Here is a 24,845-nt window from a genome sequence, read left to right as displayed (position 1 = left end):
CGTAACGGAAACCATGGTTGAAAAAAATAAAAAATAAAATGGGTTGAAAAATATGAAATTGTACTATAATGTATGGTACAAATGTAATGAATTCTTCTTTATATTGAATAGAAGAAAGAAGACACAAAAGGTGTTATATAAAGATGAAAAACATTTTCCCCGGATTCTAAGGTTACGTGTTTCACAAACAAGAAACAGACACATTAATGAAACAAAGATTCAGACAACAAGAGCTATATTGTGCTCCTAACATTTAAATGATACACAACACTATATCCTCACAAAACCATATAAAAAGACAATGGTATTATTTGAATTGAATTTCCATTTAAAAACCCCTAAAACTTGCAACAACTTTGAGTGTCTAAAAGTAGGGGAAGCATAAACAGATTCACTTCCCCACTTCTGCATACTCTTTTATATAATATGATCCGACAATTAACGTTTATAAACCCTAATTCTATTCTAAGAATTCAAAAGAGTTATGTTGCTTTTATGTCAGATTTTCCTCATGATCTTGGGTTGGGAAAGAATTGTGTACCGGCCATGAATGTATTGATCGGAGTTGGATAAAGAGCGGCTGGATCAATGTACGTGGCTGCCGCGGCTGATGAGCTGCCAATACCACCGAGGTTTGGAGTAGAGGAAGAAGCGGTAGCAACGGTTACAGAGCCAGCTGTTATGAGATTCAGCTGTTGAGCTCCACCACCACCAGAGGAGCTCTCACCGGCGGCAACAACGTTGTAGCCTCCGCCACCACTACTTCCAGGACCGAGGTCGTATAAAATGCCTTTGAAAATGTGACCACCAATGCTTACAGCTGTTTGGTAAGCAAACTCTTCTTCTCCATCTTCTACTGAGCTCACACGCACGCACCTAAACACCGCCGATGAACTCACCTCCGCCGGGAAATTGCCAACTTCTAGCCCTAGAATTTAGAGTAAGAAAAAAAAGTTTAAGAGATACGTAATAGAATAAAACATTGATATTCATTTTTTCTTTCAAAATTAAGGTTATGAAAAAGGAGCTGAGAATTAGAGAAAGAACACAGATTTCAAGATTTGTGAGAACAGCTTGTTCCTGTCATTCCAATAGTCAGTGTTTACTCCAACACAGTATTTTCACAATTAAATCACAAAATAAAAAACAAAACTTATTTTGGAAAACTTATAAATCAAAATAGGGTTTTTCTTTTTTTACTCTAGAAGCTGATCCCAATTCGTTACTTATATAAATTATAAAAAATGCTGCTTGCATTTCATTATCTCACGACCATATAATAATAAACATATATATTTATATACACATAAATAAATATTTCACATTACAGTGACATATACCTGAATGAGAAGGTATGCGAGTGCAGACAAGAGACGATGAAGTTGCCGGTAAATTTTCACGGTGGCGTTTAGGAACGCTCTCACCGCGAGGCAGCTGAGTTTGAGGCTGGACCGTAGCTAATTGCTGTTGTCTCTCACGGCGTTTAGCAGCAGGGACCCACGTGCTTCTCACGTGAGTAGAACACTCGAAGCCACGGCTTTTACAACAAGTTCTACACCTCATGTGAGAACAATCTTTCTTCGCTTGATTCCCACAGTCTTGACAGCTCACACCACCACTTCCTCCTCCGCTACCACCACTACGAATCATCATCATCGCCGCAGCTCTTCCGGCGCCGGCGGTTGAAGTTTCGCCGGAGATATCGAATTGGTTATGATTACTTGGTCCAACACCTAAACCTGCGGCGGAAGAGTAAAGATCCAACCTTTGCTGATGTTGCTGATGCTGAAACATGATCTCTTGCTGATTGTGGTTTTGCCATAACTCAAGTGTTCCTAAAGCAGCGTTTGACGAAGAAGGAGCGTTTGCGTTAACGTTTGTGTTTGCGTTTGCGTTAACGTTAGGGTTTCTATACCAGAGCCAAGCTTCTGATACAGGCGGAGGAGGATTTGTGTTGCTCCGGTGATCTTCTTGGTTGTTACCTCCACCTCCGCCTCCTCCTCCACCACCGTCTAGCGAGAAAAACCCCGCCATTCACCAAGACAACAACCACCACCCATAACCACCACTCACCCACTAACCAATCAAGAAAATGGAACAAAACCCAAAACCAAAGATCCTATGTTTTGTAGTTCTATACACTCTAACTTTCTCACTCTAGATCTTAGAGGATTTCTAGGGTTTTTAGGTTGAATTCATTCTCTGGGTTTGTAGTGTATTGAAGTTGGAATAGCTTTTTGAGACTCTGATGAAAAAGCAAAACTTGTTTGTCGGTACGAGAGAGAGAGTATTTAAGAAACACACAGAGATATGTAAGAAGGAAGAAGAAGAAGAGAGATTTAAATCATCTTTCTTGCGCTCTGCAACGCCGCCATGACCTTATTAATCTCTATATCTCTCTCTCTCTCTCTTCTGCTCCTCTAATTTAATTCTCTGTCTCCTCTCATCTCTTCTTCATTTGTTTGTTTCTTTGTTTTGTTTTTCCAGATTTTGCAAAAATATAATTTTGTTTCTCTCATGTTTTGTTGTTACAAAATGAAAACAATTCATCTCTTATCGTTGATATATAATCGGGCGGTTATTATGCTGCCACGTTAGCATAAAATGGATTTTTCTCTCTTGGTCCTTTTCATTCCGGGAAACCCGCTTTTTTTCTTTCTTCTTTTTTTCTTACATATATGAAATTTTTATATGTATAAATGGTGGAATGTGAATAACTAATTTTCCTTAAAAAGGAGTAAAAATAATATCATTACGGTATCAGAATACTATTTTTGATTATCCTAAGATAGTTCTATATATATTTCGGGACCTATTAATTAGACCTCCTAATCATGATCTAGAACTGACTACAAAACCTTGTCAAAAGTCCATAGGTCCATTCATTTTTATTTCATTTTGTGTATATATGAGTGACTATGAGACTAATTGTGACAAATGCTGCAAATATATTATTGTCTACGAGTTAGGAGCATCAGCAAACTAAAAATGCCTGAAAAAATGTAAGGTACTTCAAGGTTTCAAAAATCCTCATCAAATAGATAAACATGTGGATTAAATAATCTAACTACTTACTTTAAAGTAAGGAGGATTTGCAAATTATAGGCATTAATCATCCATTAGCCCATAATCTTCTTTTAAAAAATATTAATTTGGGTGCACCTGTGGCTTAAATTAAGTGTTTAAAGTTTGTAGCTGAAAAGCAGATGCTTTTGTCCATGTTTCCGAGGAAACGAAAAACATTATGATATACACATTTCTGTATATACTAGTAGTATATCACAGTAATATTTTATATATAAATAAAAATGCACGTAAACATACTCTCTCTTGTAGAGAGACAAACGTACGATTTTGTTGAGGTGCCCTATGTTACTGCATTATCTTTTTGTATAATAGTACTACTAAATGTTTACAGAATTTATATACAGACAAACACACCTCTATGCCCGTGCCGTGAGCATCATGGATCCTAATTTAACTAATCATTATAATTAGCTGAGTATTTTTTTAGGTATTATCCTTTGAATTGCCTGAGAATAACGGCACGAAAAAATATGTCCCGATAAATCCGAAATCTAGAGAAGTATGTATGGGTGTCATATAAATAAAAAAGTTAGGACATGAAATAAAAATAAAGTAAAAGATGGGGACGTTTAAAAGGATTTTGCCAAAAGAGTAGAGAGAGTTGACTAATGTAGAAGGGGTTAAATGAGACATTTCAAAAGTATTAAGATTCAAAATGGGAATAATGAATAGTTTGAGACAGGGTAAAAGCATTGCCTCGCCGCCCTACGCTTCCGTACCGGTTCTTGATTTAATTTACAAATCCAATAATTTAAGTTAATAATCGAATGATTATTATTGCTCTCAATTTGAAAACAATAGTTAGGTTGTTCATTATATATCGATATAGTTTTAGAGGTAAGTAAAAAACCACAAAATATTCGAGTATACTAGATTAATAGAGGGAATCAATTAATTCAAGGGGTTGTGATGGATACATTACAATCGAGACAATGACCTTTTTTCTCTTTTGACAAAAAAAAAAAAAAGACCTTTTTTCTCCAGTAGTCTATTCTTTATTTGCTACATTACAAAAATATATAAATGTCAAATAAGTATAAGCATCATTTCGGAATAATAGTTTCAGGCAGAACCAACCAGCAACCAACACACAAAATTTATAACGGAGTTTCACAAAAAAAAACTTTTAATTTGTATGGAATTTGAATAAGAGATGGATGGAACTGAGAAGCCTATGAATCTGGAGTAGATTTGGACTATGACGAAACTTAGGATGTTATCGAAACAACACTTATACTAAACAATTTCTCTTTTCAAAATCTGTTCTACATGTCAACGTTGCACGTATGCATTAAAAACCTATACGTGTATAATATGAATAATTAAGTAATACTGTGTAGAACGTAACTGAGAGTAAAATGCAAGTTAGGATACCCTAATTAAGAAGAAATTTAATTGATGATAAGACTGTCGCGGCCTCTCTGCACGCGTTTTTCAGTCTAACCACAGTCTCTTTTTTTGTCCATAACATTCTCTTCTTTTTTTCTAAGTCGTTATTTATTATTTTTATTATTAAAGAAAAAATATTTTTATTTTGGGGGCAAGTGTTTATATAAAACAAAATTGCTTATCACTCAATTCTCTAGGCGCTTTCTGTCAATCAATACTCCAAAATCCAACGAAAGCTTTTCTTCCCTCAAATAAATTCAAAATGCATGGAGTTAGTAAACAGCTTTTTTCAATTCTGAAATCATTGTTACAATAATTCTAAGGAATTCTAAACCATTGCCAATAGGCCAATGATCTCAAAACCATTGCCAATGAGAGATAGATATTCGACCCAAAATAAAAGAAAATGACATAGCAGGAATTCAGAATATAATTTAGAATTCAGGAGTAATAAAAATAAGAGAATACTAATTAAGAAGAAATAAGGAAGACTAATTTATAATTAAATAAATAGAGGAAGGTGGGAATCAGAGTTGACGTGGAGGAGAAAAAGAGAGGGAGTGAATGATAAGAAGAGTGAGTCCCCAAGAAAAGGGTAGAAGCCGCAGAGTCTTGTCTCTTCTCGAGCCCTGTGTATGTGTAACTTGTCTTCCTCTCTTTCTTTTTTTCTATCTTTTTTGTCTTTTAATTCTTATTAGTTCCCTATTTAATTCTCACAAATAAGTTTACAAATACGACGACATTTATACGTCGTAGAAACCATCCAAGAGACTTTAACCATAATTGACAATATGCTTCACTCGCGAAAGTTACTAATTAATTGTGAGATGTTTGTGAATCTAAATTAGGGTTACGTATTATTCAAATAATTATAGCAAACCTAGTTGTATAAATATGAAGTGGCATACATTTGCTTTTGTAGATAATTTATGTAATTATGATTATTATTTTGGTTTGAAGCATTTATTTAAGTGTTGAGAGAGATTTTGGAGTATAGTGTTTGGTGGCTTCTCATCACTGCTACTTAACAGATCTTTCTTACAGAGACAGGGAGAGAACAGTGTTTCTACAACGAGCCATGCTTTCACTGTCATCTCATTTATTGCTCCCTCATATCCATTTTCTATTCCTTTAAAACCCAAATAAACAAACAGAAACAAATAAACGACTAAAGATGAAAAAATATTAGGTGAGTTACTTTTTTGTTATATATATTTTGTTTCCAAGGCAAAAGCCAATACATAAAATATGAGCTTTTAGCTTCTTACATTCTCTTTGGTGCAAGAGTAGTTATTGTAGAGAGAGAGAGAGAGAGAGAGAGAGAGAGAGAGAGAGAGAGAGAGAGAAGATGGAGAATGTAAAGTTGCAAACTTGGTTTAGTTTCTGTTATGTTCTGTTTCTCTGTCTTCTCTCTCTCTTTCGCTTTCTTTTCAATTCCATATCTAATCAGAAGCTGAAACTTCTTCACATGGATTGTGTTTCCATTTGGCCCCCACTTCACTTTCACTTCGTATACATACATTTATTTATGTACATGTATCTCTCTATATGTATATTTTCATCATTTTACGAAAATAACAATTATACAACTTATATACAACCAATGGAATTCCTTTTGGGTCCCCAAGGTTTGAAGTTATGGCGTCTTACCATGTCATGCACATGCATACACGTATACACTCGTTACAAAACGTTGTGTCATTTGATTTTACGTTTCATTAGACCCAACTTAATTATCAGCTTCTGTTAAACTGATAAAAGAACTTATTAGCTTGTTATTGGTCTAAGATATCGTGGGTTTTCAACTCGCGTTACTAGACCCACCTTATCAGTTTCCAAACTTTCCATCAATTAAAGTCAATAGGAATATTTGATTGGTTAAACACTATGAAATCATCGAAGAGAAAACATATATGAGTGAATATAAAAATAAGTTATCGATTTAACTAAAAGTTTTGCAAATTGACACAATTGTTTGGTCTGTATTATATCTTTACGAACTGCTAGGATTGTTAAATGTAGATTCGTGATTAATTATTGAAATTGTAATTAGTAAAATTTATTATTTATGTTGTTATGTGATTATGCGGCTTATCAATCATTGTCAATCTTAACTAATAGTTGATGCATGACATTTCAAACATGTATGAATGTACACTTTTCTGTTATAACGATCTTAATGTCATGATGAATATATCATATCCTGTTATAGTCATGATTCAAATCAAAACACGAGTTTGCTTTTTTGCCAATATGTTTTTAGAGCATTTACGGCAATGTTTGTTTGCATCTTGTTGTTTAGGTATCTAGAGGAATGGGTACATGTTGTACATATATACACGCTTAATAGTGATGGTTACTCGTCTATGTTAGAAAACACCGAACCAAACCAAACGAAATCAATTTGGTCAACAATGGTTAACCAACCGGTAAGATCGACCTGAAGGGGCTGGACCATGGAATGTTGAAAAAGATGGCCAAACAGTGGATCGGATCGGTTCTGATCGTGGCTGATAACAAGTCCCCACACTAGAAACTAAGGGTGTGGATCAAAGTTGAAAAAAAAACACATAGAGGCTGCAAAGAAAGGACCACTAATTTTCTTCAATATTCTATTATTGTACCTTCTAAGGAAATTGCAAAACCCTAGCTAGATCATTTATTAGGGCATATAAAATAATTCCAACACATGTTGTTTATTTAACTGTTTCCTGACCACAACTCTATGATGATTATTTTCTTCTCCAGTTAGGCATGTATAGTATTTTTTTTTTTAAGACTTCTATAGTATTAATTAGTACCGTAGTACGTACTATATATGGGAATAACGGGTTCGAAGATTTTCCAAATCAATACAATTGAATTAAGTTATGTTTTAAGATTTTTGTTTTACAATACACATATGCATACATACAAACGTTGGCAAATATAAGCTTGTAATATTTTGGGAGTCGGTCGTATTGTCACGAACTCTCCATCTATATGACAATTGAGGTTGTTTTTTTTCTCGAAAATTTGAGTTTAATTTAGGAAAATATTCTGGCGTTCATAAGAGATAAAAAGGGCCAAAAAAGAGAATGGAAATAGAGTAGTGCCCATATTAAGTGATCTCGTGATCCTCTTTGCATGCTTTTATTAGAAATATGCTTTTCCCGTCACCTTCTATATTCCTCATTCAGTCTATGTATTTGCATTCTCATTCTTTTATGACTAATTTGTTTATAAATATTTATCCAAATAATTAACGATGTTAGGATTTATTCGAACAAATAAATGTACAAGAAATATAAGAATTGACACTTTTATTTGGGTTACCATATAAAAGTATAGAAGATTCATACTTCACATGAATTAAATTAAAACCTTGTACGCGTTGGTTTGAATCGTCATTGTCGTAGTTATACCATATTAAATCAAATTTCAATCAAAGATAAAATTCACAGGTGAGGAAAAAAAAGAAAAAAAAATCACAGGCTATACACTTTTGTTCACGGTTAAAACTACTAAATATACAAACATTAGAGATGAAATTTGCAATCTTAAAAAAAAAGTGTATGTTTGTTAAAAAAAGAAGAAGGAGAAGACTGTGTATAGGTTAAATCATAAAATAATGTTCATATATTAACATATGAATTTTTTAGTTTATATATAGATTATTAAATGCGAGATAATTCAGTTGTCGTATAAAGCATAAATAAATATTGGTGTAAAATCCAAAAAAGGAAAGTTGTTGGTCTAACTAATCCATTGCCAAGAAAATGTTGGTAAGATATCAATTTACTTTGGTGAGGTTTTTGAAAAATGTAACCCAAGTATTGCTCTTTAGCAAATCATGCGTTGTCTTCACTCTTCAATCAATGTCTGATACTATTATTTTGCTCTATAACGATGGTTTTGTAGTATGTATATTATTATGTGTAAATCATTACACCACTCATGCCTCCCACATTCCCATTTGAGAATTGAGGATTATATTATTACTACTAGCGTGGTCCAAAAAACTCTTAACTTTTAACCACATCGCTGCATCAATTATTACTGGCAAGCTAAGCCTATTTTATTTACTTAACCTATTTAGTACTTTTTTTGTTTGTTCAAAAAATCGTATTGTACGATGAGTCCCATGAATAAAGTGTAGCTTTGTATCGAGGAAGAGATATATATCTACGAAGTATTTCTAGAAAACGTATTTTTTTTTTTTTTTTTTATAAATTAAATGTCACATAATTCCATTAAAACATCAAAATTGACAAAAACATAAAGTCCTCTATTTGCCTCTACCATTTTTTACTTGAATTCTACAAAGTATAAAGTTATACAGCTGAAACCAGGAAATAAGGCACTGAATCTACACTGGTATATCAGTAATATTTCCGGTTTACCAAAACCGATGTGGGTGAAGCTGCTAAAGCGGACCTGCCGGTTTAACTTCCGTAGAGAGGAAGAAAACTCTACGAGATTTCTATTAAAAGCTAGATGATGGTCGAGGCTTACCTTGAATGGAGTTTAAGTGCTGAGTAACGAAAATAACTGCCATAACTACTAAGAGACAACCCACCAACGAACTGAAGAACAGAGCCCCTGGCTGTCTGGTTTGAACAAACCCGTAAACCCCATTTGAGGTCATCACAATCACATCCGTTAGACCATCGTTCGAGAAGTCATCAGTGATAAGTGCATGAGTCGGTTGAGACGGTAATTCGATGGAAGCCAATATGCTTCCTCCCGGAGAGATGATGACCGCTGCTTGATCTCCCCCGGCAAGGATCATAGGCTGGTTATCATGAATGCGCAACGAGAATGGTTTCAGGGTTGGGACCACCGTCCCTGATTCAGTTAAACCCGATGGAGACGGGAGATTCGACCATGTGGCTTCTGTCTGAAGCTGCCATTGCCAGACTGCGTCGTGGCCGTGCACATCAGGCGTGTATGATGTCACCTGATACGGAGCAGTGATGAGCTATTATTAAACGAAATTCAAAGTTGAAGAAATTAAGAGATTGTATCGGCATATATAGAAAGGAAAAAAGTACCTCTCCACGGTTTGTCAAGAAGATTACATCTCCGTGACTGCCTTTGCGGTGTTTGTGTCCATCATCTCTGGGGATGAGAATGGGAGTTGCGATCTCCAGAGTAGAGGTGTCTCTTGCCTGGGCGAAGTGTCGTGAGTAATCTCCTCCATAGTGCAAGAAGTTAAAAGGGGAGTGATGGCAGATCGAGACGTTAAAGAGCTGTTCCCGGATGGGAACGCCTGAGGTTGCCACTGCCCAGCAAGGCTTCAACACTTCCATTGACCCGCTCACTACAGTTCTCTCTCCAACATTGCCTCCGACAGTCTAAGGTGGATAGAGAATATTTATGGTCGTAAAAATTGAAGATCCATGAGAAGGCTAATGAACCAAAAGCGGGAGTAGTGTTTGATGTGTGTACCTGGACATGATCGAGAACACCATCTCCGTTTATGTCGGCGTGAAGTCCACCTTCAAGTAGAGAAAGCTGCGAACAGGAAGAATTTATAAACGCTGACTAAGTAAGTAATAGGTACGTGAAATAGTAACCTTGTTCATGATCTGAAGGAACAGCCACTAGGACCAACCTTGCAAAGTGTTCGACCAGTAGGCAAATGAATAGCTTCAATTCCTTCCTTTTGATGAGCCACAACAACATTAGGAACCCACCAAAGCTTCGTGTAATTAGTTATCGTCGGAATGTATTGCATACCCTGCATCAACATGTTGCTTTGCTATCATAAACAAATATTGGTATTTTTGATGTGGGTAGTTCACGTTTTATAAGAGCTTCACCTTCTTGGGTTTTGCCGAGCCAGCATAGCGTGCAGCCTTTCCAATCAATTTTGGAATCTTTCTTGACAAGTCCTTTCCAGCGGGTGTGTGTTCCTCAGGTTTGTGAAACGGATAAGCTGTAGACTTACTACCAGCCTGCTTCTTCAATGTTTTCCTCTTGTGTCGCCTGAAATGAGCAAGCTTCAATAATGTATCTTCACGTCGGTCCTGATGCAAAGACAACAGTGTACTTTGAAACAATTTTTCTAATATATTACACTAACGAAGCATGTAGTAGGAGGCATAAGACTTACCCAGCGATGGGGCATGACACTAAGAATTGATTCTCTAAATTCCCTGCACTCAAACTTCAGTCCAGCAAAGCTTTCAAATTATGATAGTGCAATAGAAATCTCTTCCGAAAGAACGAAGGAAAGGTTAACTATTTCGCTCAATAATCAATGGAGAACGAATTAATTTTACCTCTCCTGGGTGACGGCTATTTAGAGCATGCACATCAAGCTTGTAATTGTGTTGTGGAATTAATTGTGATGCATCTGAGGTGTGAGCTTCAACATCCTAGATGAGAAGAACGAAAAAAATCTATCAATCTGACCACCAAATTTGTTGCAGGTACGAATGTAGTTAAGGAATATGCAGATAAAGAAGTGAGCAGAAAAGAATAAATAACTGACATCAGTCTTTTTACTCCATCGAAGAAGGCCAGTCTTGCCAGCAAATGCATAGACAGAAAAGTGACGCAAGTTTATGGCTCCAGAATCTTCAGAGGCCTGAAAGGAAGCTTAAAATTCTTCTAAACTGTCCAAACAAAGTTCTTATGCACATTGGAACATGTATAACTACAAACGAATAGCTCTTTCTTCAGAATTGTTCAGTTCTAGAGAAAATGTATAAGGAAACTATAAATATACACAGCTACGAAACAGTCCAAGGAAACTATCATATAGTCGTACCTGATTCTCAGTAGCACTTCTTCTGTGTTGATCAGCATTTTGTGCTGTCATGCCAAGTTCCTCAAATGGGTCCATGTGATTCTAAAACGAAAAGAATAATCTATTGGTAACATATGGAAGATACATAGGAAATCAACAGAGGAATTTTTCATCCTACATACATATGGCTGCATCTCCATCCGTCCACCAACAATAACCAAACCCGTATCACCATGCTTCAATGTGTAATTGCTTATCGAAATTGCTATCTCTCTATGGTGTGCATTATGTGGGAAATCCTCCTGTCATTCCACCAACAAAGGTAAGCAAAAGGAGAATCAATACTACTGAACCAAGACAAACTTTTATGCAGAACGTTAGACAAAGAACGAAGAAGATAAAAACCTGCAGATTCGTTTCCCACAGCTTTTTCAGGTTGTGATCAAAGCAGAGCACAGACCAACCTGAGGTAACAACGACCACAACCTGCTTCTGGGGAGTTCCATTTTTATAGTACCTATCAATAACACCTGTGGCCATGGCCACAGCACGTCTCCCTGACGCAACACGGATCTTGTCAGGCAAAAGAGTGATTTCCGCAAGAACACGTGCTTCACTAAAACCTTCATCCACACGCCTGGAATGAGGCTCCAGAACCTAATCCAACAAAACATCAACAGTTTCAGAACTTAATCCAACACAGAACAGCAAACCATAGAAGAGAAATGCATAATCACCAAGCCTCACATCATTAGTTCGACAAAAAGGCTCTAAAACAATAAAGAGCAATGCATAAGCACTGAACTATAAGCTGCAATCATTCGTTCTAACGACCGAAATAGCCAGATAGACTCTATAAAAATTGGCGAGAAAGATCGAAATCAGAAATGTTTTTACCTACAAAAGTTAGAAAATTTCATATGATACCTGAATTTTGGCATCATTAGTAGCAACGAGAACCTCCTTCTTTCCATCACCATTAAGATCAGCTACAATAGGTGGTGGGAGACGATCAGCTTCGTATTTGACTGGGTATTCATCATACAAATGAAACCATGCTTCTTTGAACGCAAAATCACCCTCGTGCTGCAAAAGTCATCAAGTCCCACATATCAAGTAAACGCACCATTAATAAGAAAATTGAATCCATTGGTTCCATCTGGAAATTCTACAAATTCGCTAACATGACACTACTTACGGATCGAATTAGCAGTCTAAGTTCTACCCACAAAGGAAAATTCAAAGCTTTCTCAAGTAACAGATCGATCAATGATTCTAGATGTTCAGCTACAATTTGATTGAACTAAGAAAGAATAAGAAGACGATTAGTGTGTAAAATCACCTGAAGAGTGAAGAATATAGCAAATCCAGAGAGCATCAAAATAGCCAAATCGCGTTTCCTCATCTTTGCCCTAACCGCAAGCAGATGTATCAATGGCAGATTTGCATCAGTAGGTAGCAGCAATCTCCTTACCAGAGCAGAGAGAACGATGAAGAATAGTCGACAACTTCAAAACTACGCCGTATAGATATATCAGACGTTTAATAGAATAACATCCTGACGTTTTTGTTCTCTTTGACCGAACGTTATGTCGTTTATACTACTATCCTTGAAACGGTGAAGATATCCGAGAGAGGATTAGTTTAAACAAGGAGCCAAACACGTTCTTTAGTGTCATCGTTCGTAAAATTGGGGCCGAGAGAGAAACAAAAATTTCCCAGGAAAAAGGCAGTGATTGAAGATTGTATTAGATCCGATTAATCGTCTTCCTGGTCGCTTGAACTGGTATGTATGCTTTGATCTATTCTTTATGAAAAAGTTTCGGAATCAATGTCTATGAAGATGCTTTGATGTTGACTCGTTGCTAGTTGGATTATGTATCTTTAATGGCGTTTTCTGGATCCCTCGTTCGCCATGTTCGTATGGATTCATCGTTTAGTGTTTAAGACTCGCGATTCGTAGAACTACGAGAATTGTTTACTTAGCTTTTCTATGTAGTGGTCGTAGTGTTTTAGCACAATGTGTTGATTGAATATCAATTAGACGACTCTTGTTTCAAGTTTATCCAGTAATCAATGAATTGGTAGTAGCTTGGTATATGCAAAAATCCAAAGCAGCACAGGGCTAGAAGGAGCTGCTTATCGCTTCTGGAAGGCTCAGTCCCAACTCGGACTTCCATGATGGGATGATATGCATTTATGTTTTGGGTTCGATGTAAATGATATGCATCAGCTATTCGAGTATTAAGAACAACTTTTACATATCAAATCCAAGTGCTTTATTGAATCTTACTTACATGGGGATCACTGGACGTGTTGTTTTTTGCTTACAGAGAATCAAATAATTGAGCTCAACTGGATTTGGATATGGGAGAGACAGCAACAGATTCAGAACATCGCATGATGATCGGATTATCGGATCCTATGAAAATTGATCCCAAAAGAGACCGGTTTCCATGCTGCATTGTTTGGACACCTCTTCCCTTCATTTCATGGCTGGTTCCCTTCATCGGCCACGTCGGTATCTGCAGAGAAGACGGTGTCATCCTCGACTTTGCAGGACCTAATTTTGTCTGTGTTGATAATTTTGCATTTGGAGCTGTTTCTCGATATATTCAAATCAACAAAGAAATGGTAACGTTTGCAAGATGCCGGCTTTCATTTTCAACCTTGATACAAAGTAACAATTTATTCATATTGGCCTTGGATTTGAATCAGGAGTCATCTCGTTCTTCCAGTTCTGGTATGTTCAATGGTGAGAGGAGATATGAGCAAGAAGAAGATAGTCATGAGAAAGAGCCAACATGGGATGATGCACTGAGAAAAAGCACGCAAGAGTACCAACATCACTCATATAACATACTCACATGCAACTGTCATTCCTTTGTAGCCAACAACCTGAACCGTCTATCTATAAAGTCAGGCGGATGGAACGTGGTGAATCTCGCGACACTAGTGCTTTTCAAGGGACGTTGGGTGAACAAAACGGCTATAGTAAAGTCCTTGTTGCCTCCACTCATAGTCTACACTATAGGAATCTTACTCGGTGGTTGGACTTTCATTGCCTCCTGCTCGATTCTAGTGGTTTTGCTTACCGGGTGGTTCATCATTGGAACGTATTGTTTCAAGAAACTGATTCAGCTGTAGATTTGAATCATAATGTACAAATGATGTCTACAAAATGTTTTTTACTTTTTACGATGGATATTTACAACTTTGCTTTGTGTGTGGTTAATTTGTTACAAGTAAAACTTTGAGGAGTAAAAGTGTGAATATTTATGATTTGGGTAAAGAAGGAAAGTAGCAATTGGTGGGTGTAATTATGGGAAACAAAATCACGCGTCGAATAAAGTAGAAGAGAAAAACTATTGACGGGCAAAATTGGGATTGGTAGGTGACGCGCATGCTAAGTAATTGAAAAAAAAAAAACACAAGAGGAGAAGAAACAGAACAGAGAAGAAAAAGAGAGAAGATGGCTTCGGAAGAAGGACAAGTGATCGCCTGCCACACCGTTGAGACATGGAACGAGCAGCTTCAGAAGGCTAATGAATCCAAAACTCTTGTAATCTTCTTCTCCCAAATTTCTTGATTTCATTTTGTTTTTGATGAGATATGGATTTGTTATTATTCTTGATTTGGTTTGTTTTGGGTTGCGTTTTTAAATAGAGTCTTTGATCTCTCATACTTAAGCAATGTAATGATATGATTCTTTTTTGTATGAATTCATGTTTGAATTTTATGACAATTCTTGGATCTGCATTACCATAGATTAGATCCTAGGATTGGTAGGAGATCATAATGACTTATATTACGAGTCATGTTGATAATTCTATGAAACTAAGGGATCCCTAGAAAAATGTTTACGCTGAAGATAGATGTAATGTTCACAATTCTTACGATATGATATGTTTTTAGTGTAAATGGTTTTTCAATGAAAATGATTCATGATTGGTTATATTGTTGAAGGTGGTGGTTGATTTCACGGCTTCTTGGTGTGGACCATGTCGTTTCATCGCTCCATTCTTTGCTGATTTGGCTAAGAAACTTCCTAACGTGCTTTTCCTCAAGGTTGATACTGATGAATTGAAGGTACATTCACCAACATTTTTCCCTTCTTCTTGAGAGATATTGTTTTCTTCGATCACAATCTCTTTTATGGTTTTGTTGGAACAGTCGGTGGCAAGTGATTGGGCGATACAGGCGATGCCAACCTTCATGTTTTTGAAGGAAGGGAAGATTTTGGACAAAGTTGTTGGAGCCAAGAAAGATGAGCTTCAGTCTACCATTGCCAAACACTTGGCTTAAGCTTTCCACTCTTATATATCTCTTAAGATGTTGGATTAATTGTTCTATTACTCTTGACATGTTATAACTTGTTCCCCTTTGTTATGGTTCCGGTCTATAATCTCATCTGACTATTTGAAGCTGAAAATTGCTTTGCTTATCCAGTAAATCAATTACTTTGTGACTTCAAAGTATATTTGAAAACTAATTTCTACATTATGTCCTCAAAAAAAAAAAAAATATTATGCAATGGACGTGAATAAAGAGAGAGCATTTTCTTAAAGGTGATGCTTATTCAGAAGGTCATTTGTGTTCTGAAAACGGTTCGAATATTGGACAAGTGAAGCTAGGAATTGATCATTGGCAATGTTTCGATACGGATGGCAAATATGTACAAATGAAGGATTCTGTTTCTTTCTATGTAGTATTAAATTGCAAAAGGATTTACACAAATAATAAGCTATTAAAAACAAAATCCATTTGCTACTAAGAAATATTATCAGAACGTTTAATGGAAACTCAATCTGATAAAAAAAAAATCATTTCGTCTAAGAAAAGAGAGAAATCCCTCCACGAAATCATTTTGAAAGATGCTACCGAAGCAATTGTTTATCCATAGATATCTGGTAAATAATGCACCTTAACACAAAAATAATGCAAAGCTTTGAAACATTCCATTATGTTATGGTTTTTATAATTAAGAACCCTAGCATCAATGAATACCATCGGATTCATACAAAAAACACCAAAAAGAAACACTGAGAATATCTCTTCTGCTTATAAAACGCAGAGAGAATATCCATCCCGCTAGTAAAAAAAACAGTTTTGTCGGATACAAGCTGAAAACCCTAATTTAGGTAAAAATAAATAGGATTAGCTCGATCTCGATATAGTTATTATATAAGCATCATAAATAAGGGCTCTAATAATAACCGTAGTTATTATATCCGCCGGAATATGGATATTGTTGATGGTAAGGTTGCATCGTCGAGCCAACAGGGTAGTACCCTCCCCATTGGCCGGGGTATGAGCTCTGACTGTAAAAACTGGGATCATGATGATGATGATGTTGATGATGTTGCGTTCCGGTTTTCACAAAAGCCATTTCAGCATCTTTTCCTCTCTTTGAACCCATTAGTTTCAATAGCTTGTTTGGATCGCCATGACCCGTGACGTATGCCATTCCTTCGTCCACGTCTATCCAAAAATTCCCTCCTAAACCATTATCATAAAAAGAATAAGAGATTGAGTCGACAAAAATGTGCGATATATATATATGCTTATAGAAAGAAAAAAAACCTTTGATTTTCTTGAGGATTTTGGTCATGCTCTTGTGCCATTCGGGAGAGCTAGTGTTCACTTTAAACCCACAAGTCTGCAAGAAAACATTCGAATATGTAACGAATTAGCAAAGGATAAAATGAGTAATATGATTATGAGTATGTAATGATAGATTGAAAACGGACCAGGCTTGTAGATGTACGACTTGACGAAAACATGTTTGTGTATGAAGAAAAAATAAGAAGTATGAAGATGTTTATGCAAATGAACGAGGATGGTGTATATATATTTATATTGGTTTGAAGATTACAATTTGGATTTTTAATTTATTTTTATATGGTAACTCTATCTATATATTACTAAAATGATTCCAGATTTCGAGTTAGTGTCGTTAATGGTATAATATTGTATTTCCTTATGTAGTGTACCCACTAATCCAAATTCTAAAATCGTTATAAATTAGGATGCAAGTCTCTTCTACCTCCATAATTACACTATACTAGAATTTAACCCGCGGTACACTGCAGAGCTATTATTTTTTAAAAAATGTAAAATTATTTTTTAAAAGATTAATTGAAGATATATCATATTAATTTGTATTTTAAAATATAGATATCTATCTCTGTATTATTTAGTATATGATTACTATTATTTTGGTTTCAAATTTTGAAGTATAGATATGAAAACATATATTTTTTTAAGTAACAATGTATGGTAGATTTTAAAATTTTGAATATTTTATCCGCAGTATACCGCATGTCGATTTTTTATAGCTATTTTTTAAAATTTTAAGTTATATTTGTTTTGTTAATATTGTATGTTTTTGTGTTTAAGGTTGTATGATTGTATTTTGATTGTTAATTTTATGATTTCATCTGTGATATACCTTTGTTTATTAATATTGATCAAAACCCGTCATCCCATATAAATCTGTCTATATTATCTCGTTAGCTAAATGATTAGTGTTATAAAATCCAAGAAAATAAATTATTATTGTTCTAATTCCAATAATTTAGGATCTCACCCGTGGTATACCGTTCCTTGAATGATTTAAAATTTATATTACTAATATAGATTTTAAATTTATCATATAAAGTATATGATTTCAAGTTTTGTGCTTTTAATTTAAATAAAAGAACGGTTTAAATGATGATAAATATAGTTTTTTTTTCTTGTATGTGTATATGGTTTTTTATGTGAATATTTAATTATTATAAATTAGTATTTTTATTGCTATGCAAAATGTTGATATAAATATTTGCTATAAATCGGATTTATGCATATTTTTTGAAGTAAAATTCACGATTTTTTTTTTTAAAAAGATATATGAAAAGATTGTGTAGAGATTTTTAGAAACAAATTAGGCAAGATATAGTTTGGTTAATATCTTTTTAATTTTTTTTAACTAAATAATTAATGTCAGTGACAAGCATTGTAAATAAATCCCAACTCCAAAATTTATTTCATGTAAATAAATGGCTGTAAAAATGTATATGTTGATCTTTAGGGAATATCACGTAATTCTCGCCAAAACATTTAATGAGATTTGGAGACAATAATTAATAATATCCGCACGAATTATTGATTTTAGTTATTATGAGTCTTTTCTTTGAGACCCAATGTTCAATTATAAGCCCTTACACTATAGGCCCATAAGGCCCATTAGTGTTTACTAGACTATTCAGGGTTTAGCGAAAAATTCTTCGTTTCAAGTCTCGAACTTTGTTGGAATCGGCTAAGTGATAATTTCGAAGCTTGATCGGTAAATCCAGGAGCTTTTGGATCGGAATCTGTTCGCTGATGCTTTGGTGAAAATGGGTTTCGGTGCAATTAGATCGATTTTGCGTCCATTGTCGAGAACCTTAGTTTCGCGTGCCGTCGTTAACTACTCGTCTGCGCCGTTCAATGCGACGATTCCGGCTGCTAAACCCGAGTTATGTTCCTTCTTCGGTGGATCGATGACTCATTTGAGGTTACCATGGATTCCAATGGCTAACCATTTTCATAGCTTAAGCTTGACTGATACTCGGCTCCCGAAGAGACGACCCATGACTCATCCCAAGAGGAAAAGATCCAAATTGAAACCTCCAGGTTCGCTATTTTGTGTTTGATGGTTGATTTTGAGCTTCATTTTTAGTCTGGGGTTGTAAAAATTGATGCTTTGTTTGTGAAATTAGAGATGAATGTTGTGTGATTCAGAATGGAGTTAGTGTAATCTTCTTAGGCGGGTGTTGTTTATGCTGTTTTCAAATTAGCATTTGGTGGGTATAGTATTGATCTTGTGTAATCTTAAGTGGAAAGTGATTGTTTTGAATCTCAATTTTGGGTGTTGTTACTGAGAAGTTGATATAGCCAGAGATAATCTACGGTGGGATTGTTTAGATGAATTAAAAGATTTGAGGATAATGCAGGGCCTTATGCATACGTTCAATATACACCTGGCCAGCCAATTTCTTCAAACAATCCTAATGAGGGAAGTGTGAAGAGAAGAAATGCGAAGAAGCGCATAGGGCAGCGTCGTGCTTTTATACTGGTTTGTCTGATTTCTTTCTAGCTTGTTTTAAGAACTTTGATAGCTTTTTGATCTTTGCATAGCTCTACATTGTTAGATGAGAAATGTTGGAATGTTGAATCAATAGATTGTACAAATGAGAAATAAGTTTGAAAGCTGAGAAATCATAAGTAACCTATGGGATGATAAAAGGCTGTATCTCTCTTAGCTTCTCCGTTCTGTTTCCATTTACAAAACAATCTGCAATGTTCTTTTTTAGTTTACTAATAAGATGGAGTTCTCGTGTATATATTTTTTTCGCAGTCTGAGAAGAAGAAGAGGCAAGCGCTGGTGCAAGAGGCGAAGAGGAAGAAGAGAATTAAGCAAGTGGAACGTAAGATGGCTGCTGTCGCTAGGGACCGAGCATGGGCTGAAAGACTGATTGAGCTTCAACAGCTGGAAGAAGAGAAGAAGAAATCAATGTCTTCTTGAGATCAAACATAGAAATAATCCTAAATGACAATCTCTTTTCTTGTCTTGAGTTAGAGAATTACTCTTCTTTGTTGTGTTTGGCATGTTCTCTTGAGAGTTAACTCGCTATGTTGTCTGAAGAACTGAGAGTTACTTGACGTTTGTGTTCTTTATATCCAGTCATGTGTTTCTTGTTTCATGAATTTGGCTGACATTCTTTTACTTACGGCAACCCATGAAACTGAATCAGGACCAGTTACCGCCACGTGTAATCTAACTAGAGGCCTGATTTCATATTCCGCCACGTCATGTGTGCATCCATTTCTCAACTCTTGTGATAAAGTCTTCACCTTGGTCGCTGATTTTCCTCCTCTCTCTCACAACTATCACCAACAAGAATCATGACGAGCTCTGTTAGAGAGAAGAAGATCAAGACCAACGGGATTTGGTTAAACGTTGCTGAGAAAGGAGACGAAGAAGGGCCTTTGGTTCTGTTACTCCATGGTTTCCCTGAGACATGGTACTCTTGGCGTCACCAGATCGATTTCTTGTCTAGCCATGGTTACCACGTGGTCGCTCCAGATCTCAGAGGCTACGGTGACTCCGATTCTCTACCGAGCCACGAGTCTTACACTGTGAGTCACCTAGTCGCTGATGTCATCGGTTTACTCGATCACTACGGCACTACTCAGGTGAAAAATGATCTTCTTGAGAATCCAGCGTTTAGATTTAGATAGATAGATTTGTGGAGAAGAAAGTTTACATTTTTACTGTGGTAGGCTTTTGTGGCTGGGCATGACTGGGGAGCAATCATAGGTTGGTGTCTATGCTTGTTTAGACCAGACCGAGTCAAAGGTTTCATAAGTCTCTCTGTTCCATATTTCCCAAGAGATCCAAAACTCAAACCTTCAGATTTTTTCAAAATTTTTGGAGATGGTTTATACATCACTCAGTTTCAGGTAAAACCCAAATTTACTTTCAAGATTTATGATGTTAGTGTTACTATTATGGTACTCATTGTTGTCGTTGATTCGATTTCTCGGTTCTGTTTTTTACAAGAAACCCGGAAGAGCTGAGGCTGCATTTGCCAAGCATGATTGTTTATCGGTAATGAAGAAGTTCTTGCTAATAACAAGAACAGACTACTTAGTGGCTCCTCCTGACACAGAGATCATAGATCATCTTGAGATACCGTCGACGATTCCAGATTGGATAACAGAAGAAGAGATTCAAGTGTATGCGGAAAAGTTTCAAAGATCTGGATTCACTGGCCCTTTGAATTACTACAGATCCATGGATATGTAAGTTGTTCACTTCCCTCTCTCACTTTATCTCCAGTCTTTGTTGTTACAAAAACAAGTATTGAAAATGTGCAATGTGACAGGAATTGGGAGATATTGGCGCCGTGGCAAGACTCCAAAATCGTCGTTCCTACTAAGTTTATAGCGGGAGACAAAGATATCGGATATGAAGGACCTAATGGAACAATGGAGTATGTGAAAGGAGAGGTGTTCAAGATTGTTGTGCCTAATCTTGAGATAGTTGTTATTGAAGGTGGTCATCATTTTATCCAGCAGGAGAAGTCTGAACAAGTCTCTCAAGAGATTCTCTCTTTCTTAAACAAGTTAAGCAAAACAGAGTAAAATCATACCGTTCTCTGTGGCCTTATAGAAGAACCATGATGCTCTAGTCTTAATTAAACTACTAATAATGTGTATTCAAGAACGAAACCCGAGTGTGATCTCGGCAATAATAATGGTTCTTAAAGTAAAGAAAGGTCTAAAGCTTTTTTATGTGCTTCTTTGAACAAAAGCCAAGAGTGTAAAGTTTACTCCAGAACACAACTTGTAAAAGTGCGACAAATTTGTTCATGTGTCTCACTTCCACTTTGAAATTTTCTAACAACAAAACAAAACTCCTTTACAACATCACTCCTTATGTTTCTAGGGCCTCTTAAAAACATTCCGATACTTCTAGTTTAGATGTTTAAGTTACATCCATAATTTCGAGAAAGATATTTCACCTAATGGAGTTGTCACGTCAAAATTTGTATTGTTGAGTATAGGCACATCACATTCCAAATTCATTAGCAATTTCAGTTGCCATAAAAATCGTTATGTTTTTGACGTTTTGGTATACCATACAATCACCAAACTCATAAATTAATTAGAACAAATAAAAATAAATTAAACACAATGGCAACAGAAATCAAATTTAACAAAAAAAAAAAAAGATTAACGTTAAGTCGTTAACCAAACGCTTAGGACTTTTAACTATCCAATAATGGAAACTCTCTCAAACATCATGGTTAACCCTCCGGCATATCCTCCGGATCTCACCATCCGTCCCCGTCAACGGTGAGATGTTCCCCATCTTCACCATCGACTTCGCAAACTGCTCAAAGAACGCTCCCTCATTCTCCGCGTAATACTTGACCATCTCCATAGTCTCTATGCTTTGCGTGAACAATATCTCATCAGAACTCAAGAGTCCTCTAAAGTTCACAAGATTCTTGTAGTAGTAATTGTCAAACTTAGTCGGCGTCACATAGTCAAGATTAAAGAGGTTCTGGTCGTTGCCCGAAATCGGACATCCCTGCTGCAACATAGAGGCGTAGTCTTGATTCAAAGTCTGGTCGGGATCGTTGTTTCCAGTATGGTTGTATAACCTTTGTCGGAAACCAATACACCTTGAGTTTCCTATCGTGTGACTCCCTACATTTGAATCATGGTTATTAGTTCAATTTAGAAATGATAATTAAATTTATCAATGTGTTAGTTTTTAGGGCATTTAATCTTTAATAGAGAGATAAGATAACTTTTCTTATCCAATCACAAACATCGTTATTAACATTTATTTATACTTTTAATTAGTTTCTTCCATAAAATCACAATTGCTTTAAGACCCCTTTAAATTCAACCACATTAATATCTTGGACGAGTGTAGTATATATACCTAAGAGGGCAACAAGATCGGTGAGATCAAGTCCTTGAAAGTTGAACATAGTGAGAATTGTTTGTAACGTGGACTCGGGAGAAGGAATGTTTTCCATGGAACCAATCAAGCTTGCTTCTCTTGCATCTCTTCTTCCAAGATATACTTCCCAACTAGGTCCACCACACTGTAGATAATTACAAAAGTAACGAGTGTTTGTATCAATTATATATCAATCCTAATGATTGTGTTAGAGAATTGACTTACAATAACAATAGAGTCTCTAGCAACGAGAGCCAATAGATCGGCGCAAGAAACTGTTTCAGGACATTCATTTTCCAAGGCAGACTTGATCTCGTCAATGACTTCGAACCCTCGAGCAGAGTCTCGATTTGCATTTGATCGTTTCTCGCTTTCCATGGTTCCACTACTGTCCAATAGTACGGAAGCATCACATCCCTGCACCAACCAGAGTATATATATATCAAACAACATTTCTCCTTATTTAAATCAAAACATTATATATCTGAAGAATAGACTAGATTTTGTCAAACATTGACGAAACAGTCGTGGAAATGGAGCCTAAGAATTGAGGCAGCCATGCGAGGGTCATTGAAGTATGCATTGGCGACGTAAGATTGAACGATGGCTTGTGCGTTTGGGCACGAGTTCTCGTAAAACTGAGGGGATAGAGAGGCTACAGAGCTCGTGCTTTGATGTGTTTGATAACAAATACATAGAGGAAACAGCGCAACAAGTGAGATTTGAGAGAGAACAATGCCCGCCATTGACTTCACCGTTTTTGTATTCATTTGGACTCTCAGCGATTATTGTGGGAATGACGATGAATGCATGGTTGGATAATTTATAGAGGAAGGCGTCACCAAGTATGATTTGTCACGTCAACGTGGCTTTTAATTTGTTGGATGGGGGGATACATTAATTGTGAGTGTTGGTTTGGATATAAGATTCGTTACATCTATATATAGTTACCGATTTTCACTCCTTCTTTTGTCTTCCTTTGTGTTGGGAATAGAAAACGTCAAAATCCCTTTGTTATTTTAAATGGGAAGATGTCGATTAGAATCGTGAACCCACCCGTGTGCTAACATTACCTTAATTTGTATCACTCAAAACAATAGAGCCTGAGCCATAAATGTTACGAAAAAGAGAGGGTTTATAATTTATTCCATGCAACGACCATAAGCGTAACGACCCACACCAAACAAGTTAATTAAAATGAAACTAATGATGACCACCCGGAAGCTTCTCTTTGATCTTCTCCATCATGCCTTTCTTCTCGTGGTGAACGGTGCCGGTATCATAGGCCGTCGTTGTAGAACCTAAAGAAGAAGTCTTGTTGGAGTCGTGATGACCCGGCAGCTTCTCTTTAATCTTCTCCGTTATTCCCTTCTTCTTCCTCCTCCTTCCACCTAGTCCATCATCCTCCTTCATGCATGAAAATCGTCAGAAAAATTAAAAAGCTATATGTATTTGCAACACTTTCCATATTTTATTTAGTAATTTTAAATATATGGTATACCTTGAATATAATTCAAATTACAAACAAAAACTTATCATTTGAACACAAAAAATGGTTTATAAAAAATATGTAGAGTTAAATCTAAAATATGGTTTCCTGATTTTTTCTAGTTAGGTGAAGTCAAATTAAATGAAACTTCTTGTATTTGGTGATATAGAAAGAGTACACTAAATATTGCAAAAGCAATTGCGTAAAACAGAAGCATACCGAGCTAGAGCTAGAGCTACTCCCAGAACGGTGAAGCATGCCACTTAAACCACCACCTTCAGCCACGGCTGGAGCTCCACCGGCAGTTCCATAGGCTCCGGTGGTGGCTGGAAATGGATTTCCAAATTGGTCAAGCTGTTGGTGAGTCTGCTGCGCTCCGGACTGGTTTTGGTAAGACTCCATATTCCTTTTACAATTGAACCTTTTTTTAGCTATAGACAAAATTAAGACACTGATGGATAAAGATGTATACGCTCTTGAATGGTATTTTTATAGAACCGCAACTTTGGATAGGGATCATAATCACATATAGTATTATGATTATTATCAAATTGCGTTGAAGTGACACACGTGGCGATTACGTAAGACGTTGGTTTTGTGGTTAGTGTGACACATGTCCGTTATAATCGACACACCTCTTT

At 36.1% G+C, this 24,845-nt stretch overlaps 9 protein-coding genes across 11 annotated transcripts; 4 read left to right on the top strand and 5 right to left on the bottom strand.

The window, feature by feature from the left end:
* Nucleotides 1-234: 234 nt before the first annotated feature.
* On the bottom strand, nucleotides 235-2,511 carry STY1 (Lateral root primordium (LRP) protein-like protein). Its single transcript, NM_114966.6, has 2 exons — nucleotides 1,341-2,511; nucleotides 235-928 (listed from the first exon to the last, which is right to left on the bottom strand). Exons 1-2 carry the CDS (start codon nucleotides 2,032-2,034, stop codon nucleotides 510-512), a joined length of 1,113 nt encoding a protein of 370 aa, NP_190675.4. The 5' UTR covers nucleotides 2,035-2,511; the 3' UTR covers nucleotides 235-509.
* A 6,165-nt stretch (nucleotides 2,512-8,676) lies between these two features.
* AT3G51050 (FG-GAP repeat-containing protein) lies at nucleotides 8,677-12,798 on the bottom strand. The gene is made up of 13 exons (NM_114965.4): nucleotides 12,555-12,798; nucleotides 12,140-12,298; nucleotides 11,618-11,869; nucleotides 11,395-11,514; nucleotides 11,234-11,314; nucleotides 10,955-11,050; nucleotides 10,743-10,838; nucleotides 10,574-10,627; nucleotides 10,281-10,487; nucleotides 10,073-10,198; nucleotides 9,907-9,972; nucleotides 9,510-9,812; nucleotides 8,677-9,415 (listed from the first exon to the last, which is right to left on the bottom strand). Exons 1-13 carry the CDS (start codon nucleotides 12,615-12,617, stop codon nucleotides 8,942-8,944), a joined length of 2,097 nt encoding a protein of 698 aa, NP_190674.2. The 5' UTR covers nucleotides 12,618-12,798; the 3' UTR covers nucleotides 8,677-8,941.
* Nucleotides 12,799-12,838: 40 nt separating this feature from the next.
* Nucleotides 12,839-14,567, top strand: RTH (RTE1-homolog). 3 transcript variants are annotated; one of them, NM_001084799.1, is made up of 4 exons: nucleotides 12,839-12,998; nucleotides 13,274-13,453; nucleotides 13,546-13,846; nucleotides 13,931-14,496. In NM_001084799.1, exons 3-4 carry the CDS (start codon nucleotides 13,580-13,582, stop codon nucleotides 14,357-14,359), a joined length of 696 nt encoding a protein of 231 aa, NP_001078268.1. In that variant the 5' UTR covers nucleotides 12,839-12,998; nucleotides 13,274-13,453; nucleotides 13,546-13,579; the 3' UTR covers nucleotides 14,360-14,496. The 3 variants fall into 3 exon arrangements, with proteins under 3 accessions (NP_001078268.1, NP_190673.1, NP_974408.1); NM_114964.5 differs by lacking the exon at nucleotides 13,274-13,453 and having other exon boundaries at nucleotides 13,931-14,567; NM_202679.3 differs by having other exon boundaries at nucleotides 12,870-13,846; nucleotides 13,931-14,554.
* On the top strand, nucleotides 14,531-15,722 carry TRX1 (thioredoxin H-type 1). Its single transcript, NM_114963.5, has 3 exons — nucleotides 14,531-14,774; nucleotides 15,179-15,301; nucleotides 15,386-15,722. The coding sequence occupies exons 1-3, from the start codon at nucleotides 14,685-14,687 to the stop codon at nucleotides 15,515-15,517; spliced, it is 345 nt and encodes a 114-aa protein (NP_190672.1). The 5' UTR covers nucleotides 14,531-14,684; the 3' UTR covers nucleotides 15,518-15,722.
* Nucleotides 15,723-16,418: 696 nt separating this feature from the next.
* AT3G51020 (metal ion-binding protein) lies at nucleotides 16,419-16,995 on the bottom strand (the record flags this gene model as incomplete). Its single annotated transcript, NM_114962.1, has 3 exons — nucleotides 16,419-16,711; nucleotides 16,796-16,871; nucleotides 16,963-16,995. The coding sequence occupies 3 exons, from the start codon at nucleotides 16,993-16,995 to the stop codon at nucleotides 16,419-16,421; spliced, it is 402 nt and encodes a 133-aa protein (NP_190671.1).
* A 1,447-nt stretch (nucleotides 16,996-18,442) lies between these two features.
* On the top strand, nucleotides 18,443-19,999 carry AT3G51010 (protein translocase subunit). Its single transcript, NM_114961.4, has 3 exons — nucleotides 18,443-18,868; nucleotides 19,189-19,310; nucleotides 19,593-19,999. Exons 1-3 carry the CDS (start codon nucleotides 18,592-18,594, stop codon nucleotides 19,758-19,760), a joined length of 567 nt encoding a protein of 188 aa, NP_566942.1. The 5' UTR covers nucleotides 18,443-18,591; the 3' UTR covers nucleotides 19,761-19,999.
* A 19-nt stretch (nucleotides 20,000-20,018) lies between these two features.
* Nucleotides 20,019-21,615, top strand: AT3G51000 (alpha/beta-Hydrolases superfamily protein). The gene is made up of 4 exons (NM_114960.3): nucleotides 20,019-20,431; nucleotides 20,519-20,698; nucleotides 20,799-21,040; nucleotides 21,124-21,615. Exons 1-4 carry the CDS (start codon nucleotides 20,141-20,143, stop codon nucleotides 21,380-21,382), a joined length of 972 nt encoding a protein of 323 aa, NP_190669.1. The 5' UTR covers nucleotides 20,019-20,140; the 3' UTR covers nucleotides 21,383-21,615.
* Nucleotides 21,616-21,828: 213 nt separating this feature from the next.
* AT3G50990 (Peroxidase superfamily protein) lies at nucleotides 21,829-23,505 on the bottom strand. Its single transcript, NM_114959.3, has 4 exons — nucleotides 23,228-23,505; nucleotides 22,941-23,132; nucleotides 22,695-22,860; nucleotides 21,829-22,453 (listed from the first exon to the last, which is right to left on the bottom strand). The coding sequence occupies exons 1-4, from the start codon at nucleotides 23,483-23,485 to the stop codon at nucleotides 22,035-22,037; spliced, it is 1,035 nt and encodes a 344-aa protein (NP_190668.2). The 5' UTR covers nucleotides 23,486-23,505; the 3' UTR covers nucleotides 21,829-22,034.
* A 194-nt stretch (nucleotides 23,506-23,699) lies between these two features.
* Nucleotides 23,700-24,715, bottom strand: XERO1 (dehydrin xero 1). Its single transcript, NM_114958.4, has 2 exons — nucleotides 24,424-24,715; nucleotides 23,700-24,122 (listed from the first exon to the last, which is right to left on the bottom strand). Exons 1-2 carry the CDS (start codon nucleotides 24,604-24,606, stop codon nucleotides 23,919-23,921), a joined length of 387 nt encoding a protein of 128 aa, NP_190667.2. The 5' UTR covers nucleotides 24,607-24,715; the 3' UTR covers nucleotides 23,700-23,918.
* Nucleotides 24,716-24,845: the final 130 nt, after the last annotated feature.

The sequence above is a fragment of the Arabidopsis thaliana genome, chromosome 3, assembly GCF_000001735.4.
Source record: "Arabidopsis thaliana chromosome 3, partial sequence".
Classification (NCBI taxonomy): Eukaryota; Viridiplantae; Streptophyta; class Magnoliopsida; order Brassicales; family Brassicaceae; genus Arabidopsis; species Arabidopsis thaliana.
The sequence above is the reverse complement of the archived record's forward strand: the minus strand, read 5'-3'. Positions and strand labels throughout refer to the sequence as shown.